This window comes from Rhagoletis zephyria, unplaced genomic scaffold (assembly GCF_001687245.7).
Source record: "Rhagoletis zephyria isolate East Lansing unplaced genomic scaffold, Rhagoletis_zephyria_1.1 Rzeph_scaffold_03250, whole genome shotgun sequence".
Classification (NCBI taxonomy): Eukaryota; Metazoa; Arthropoda; class Insecta; order Diptera; family Tephritidae; genus Rhagoletis; species Rhagoletis zephyria.
The window spans coordinates 53127-56520 of record NW_016160333.1 but is presented as its reverse complement, the minus strand read 5'-3'; the positions used below and the strand labels follow the sequence as shown (position 1 = coordinate 56520).

Sequence of the window (3394 nt, the reverse complement as noted above, 5' to 3'; positions counted from 1 at the left end):
TACTTACAAACATCGGACCAAAGTTATAATACCATTTCATGCTCATGAAAGGTATAAAAATACGAAAATACCAAAAAAGTTAGTGTTGTTGCTTAAATAATTATGTTAATCCGTTAAAGCGGAAAGAACTGTTTTTTATTTAAATTCAACGCTGCAAATCCTGGTAGATAGAGGTGAGTCCAGTATAGAGAATCTCTTCCCGCTCTTTTTAAACCAATAATAAAGTGGCTTACCAAATTTCATCAGGATATCTTGAAAACTGAGAGACTAGATTGCATACAAACAGACGGACAGACAGACAGACAGACAGACAGACGGACAGACGGACATGGCTCAATCGACTCAGCTCGACGTTCTGATCATATAAGTATACATTTTAATTGGCCTATCTCTTTTTATTCTGGTACTTACAAACATCGGACCAAAGTTATAATACCATTTCATGCTCATGAAAGGTATAAAAATACGAAAATACCAAAAAAGTTAGTGTTGTTGCTTAAATAATTATGTTAATCCGTTAAAGCGGAAAGAACTGTTTTTTATTTAAATTCAACCCTCCAAATCCTGGTAGATAGAGGTGAGTCCAGTATAGAGAATCTCTTCCCGCTCTTTTTAAACCAATAATGAAGTGGCTTAAATGCAATAAGTATTAAATTAAAATAAACTGAAAACCGTGATACTTTAACCTAAAAGAACTTTTGAACTATATTCGGTTAAAAATAATTAAGGTCAAATAAACTGATGTTACAAAAAAAAAAAAAAAAATAGAATAAACAAAAAAAATTAAGTAAAATAAAATGAATTAAAAATAACAAATAAAAAAGAACTGAATGAATTAAATTTAAATAAAACTTTCAAAAATTAAATAAATGTAAACCAACCTAAATTCTACTGCAGTCAAATGAAAGTAAAAGTAAATAATGTACTGCAGATGTCGATACATGTGTGTGAATGTTTGTAAGCATAGACAAGCGTACACACATAGGTATATATGCATGTAAATGTATATGGGTAGAAAACTAATAAAACACAAAACAAAATAATAATAAATAAATAAATATAAATATAAAAAGATATAAAATAAAAACATATGAAATTATATATGTATATACAGACGAACTAAGGCCCAATTAATTAATGTTTTAGGTCCTCGCCAGGCAGGGGTGTGATTAGGGCCTCTATATACTAAAGCGCCTAGCGCGGCTACTTATGTACATACGATTGTACATAACGAAAAGAAACGTATAAGGGGGTCAACGACCTGAAACATACGAATCTGCGAAACACTTTTTTTAAGTACATAGAGGCGGAAGAAGGCGATAAGAGAAATACATATAGACATAGAGAGCAGTGCGAACATTCCAAGTGGAGAAGGTATGATACATGAAGAAGTATGTATGTGTGATACATATGTGGCGTACCAACATAAATAATTTCTAAAATTATCATTTTCATAATCTTGCTACTTTACATTTGAATTGTAATAACTTTAAATTGTGTGTTATAATGTTCGCTGTACAACACTAAATCATTCCATTTATTTCATTGGCGTTAACAAACACTTGTTTTTGACATTAAATCATTCTCGCATTCGCTCTTCGGTTCGTTCTTACATTTGTTCTTACATTCGGCCTATTCCATACCTGGCAGCGAATCGACACACACGTGGAGGATAAGTATTCTAGAAAATTCTTGAATAAAGACTAAGTTTAAGCAATAAAATCGCGTTTAAACCTAAGTTGGTGACCCCGCACGTTTTGATAACCCGCACGTTTTGATAAACCCGCACATTTGGATGAACCAGCACGTTTAGAGAAGCCGCTCGTCATTTCCAAGTACCTGCACCGGCGTACAGTAAAAGGAGCCAAATAACCAAACTTTTCGTGGCGCTTGGATAGCCACACCTTCTGGATCCTGCTATCACAAACCTTTGGCGGAACAGACTGCAAGAGTCTGCACGTTGCAGGAACCCTCTCACCCGCTTGTAAAAACGTTTTTTTAGTATACGCGATAATTCGTTTGCAAGAGCCTGTACAATCGCAAATTTACAAAAGCCCTCTCATTCGAACTTCTCACGCACCATGCCTTTGAACGACAGCATGGCAATTGGCAACAGCGGTGGCGAAGGTTCGCTCACCGAAAATTATAGCACAGTCCCACGAATTCCGCTGCCGCAAATGAGTGAGGAGAACATCGAGGCCTACTTCCATGCCTTGGAATTCGGGTTTCAGGCCTCGCTTGTATATTCCGACACCAGAAAATTCCACATCGTATTGGCGAGCCTCCCGCCAAATAAACTCCTTGAGCTTAGGCCAATCATCGAGGCAGCACCTCCAATCGACAAATTCAAGTACATAAAGCAGAAGGTGACTGACCACTTCATAGATAGTCAGCAACGGCGCTTGCAAAAGGTGCTCAAAGATATGCCACTCGGTGACCGCAAACCAACCGAGATTTTTAGTGAGATGAAGCATGTTGCTGGTACCACACTTAACGACAGCTTGTTGCATGACTTGTGGGTAACGCGTCTCCCACCCTATGTACAAGGAGCTGTAACTGCAGCAAAAGTGCCTCTCGACGAAAAAGCTAAAACTGCTGATTCCACCGTGGAATCCATTGGTTGGCAAAACGGTCATGTGGACGTTGTGTCTACACATAGCGACATTTCAAACCTCAAAAGTGAGATCGCCGAGCTAACCCGCAGTGTGCAAAAGCATTTAAGCTTGAAGGATCGCCACCTTCGTTCAAGGTCACCTTCAAGAACAAAGAAAGTACGACACAACGACAAACACGCTTCTTCGGAAAATTTTTGTTGGTACCACCGAACATTTGCCGAAAAAGCAACGAAGTGTCGTGAGCCATGCGCTTTTGCCCAAAAGCCATCATCTCAATAAGGCTGCACAGCTGCAGCCATTTCAGGTTCCGGCAAACAACCTGAGGTCGCCAACAACTACCGGCTTCGTATCTTTGACTCATCGTCGAAAATTAATTTTCTTATTGATACTGGCGCTGATGTGTCAGTAGTACCGTCAAACACGAAGGCAGCTGGAGTCTACTACACCGGGTTGAAATTGTTTGCCGCGAACGGTTCACCTATTAAGGTATATGGTGAAGTCCTTTTAAAATTAAATTTAGAATTACGCCGCGAATTCGTTTGGAATTTTTTGATTGCCGACGTTTCCCATGCCATCATCGGCGCAGATTTTTTGAGTAATTTCGGAATTTTAGTCGAGCTCAAGCAAAGATGCTTACGGGATAGCCAGACCGAATTAAAATCAGTTTGCGCCATTCACAGAACGCTTGCAATGAGTATAAAAACTATCAACGCGCAATCGAATTTCGCGGATATTTTTCAATAGTTTGTGGATATCACTAGACCACGACCAATGGGTAC

General features: G+C 38.7%; 1 protein-coding gene across 1 annotated transcript; it reads left to right on the top strand.

Annotated features, from left to right (window-relative positions):
* Positions 1–2081: 2081 nt before the first annotated feature.
* Positions 2082–2894, top strand: LOC108368676 (uncharacterized). Its single transcript, XM_017623565.1, has one exon. The coding sequence runs from the start codon at positions 2082–2084 to the stop codon at positions 2892–2894; it is 813 nt and encodes a 270-aa protein (XP_017479054.1).
* Positions 2895–3394: the final 500 nt, after the last annotated feature.

Bases quoted from the DNA above. Each gene is read 5' to 3' on its own strand.
- LOC108368676 (XM_017623565.1), top strand. From the start codon at position 2,082: ATGCCTTTGAACGACAGCATGGCAATTGGCAACAGCGGTGGCGAAGGT.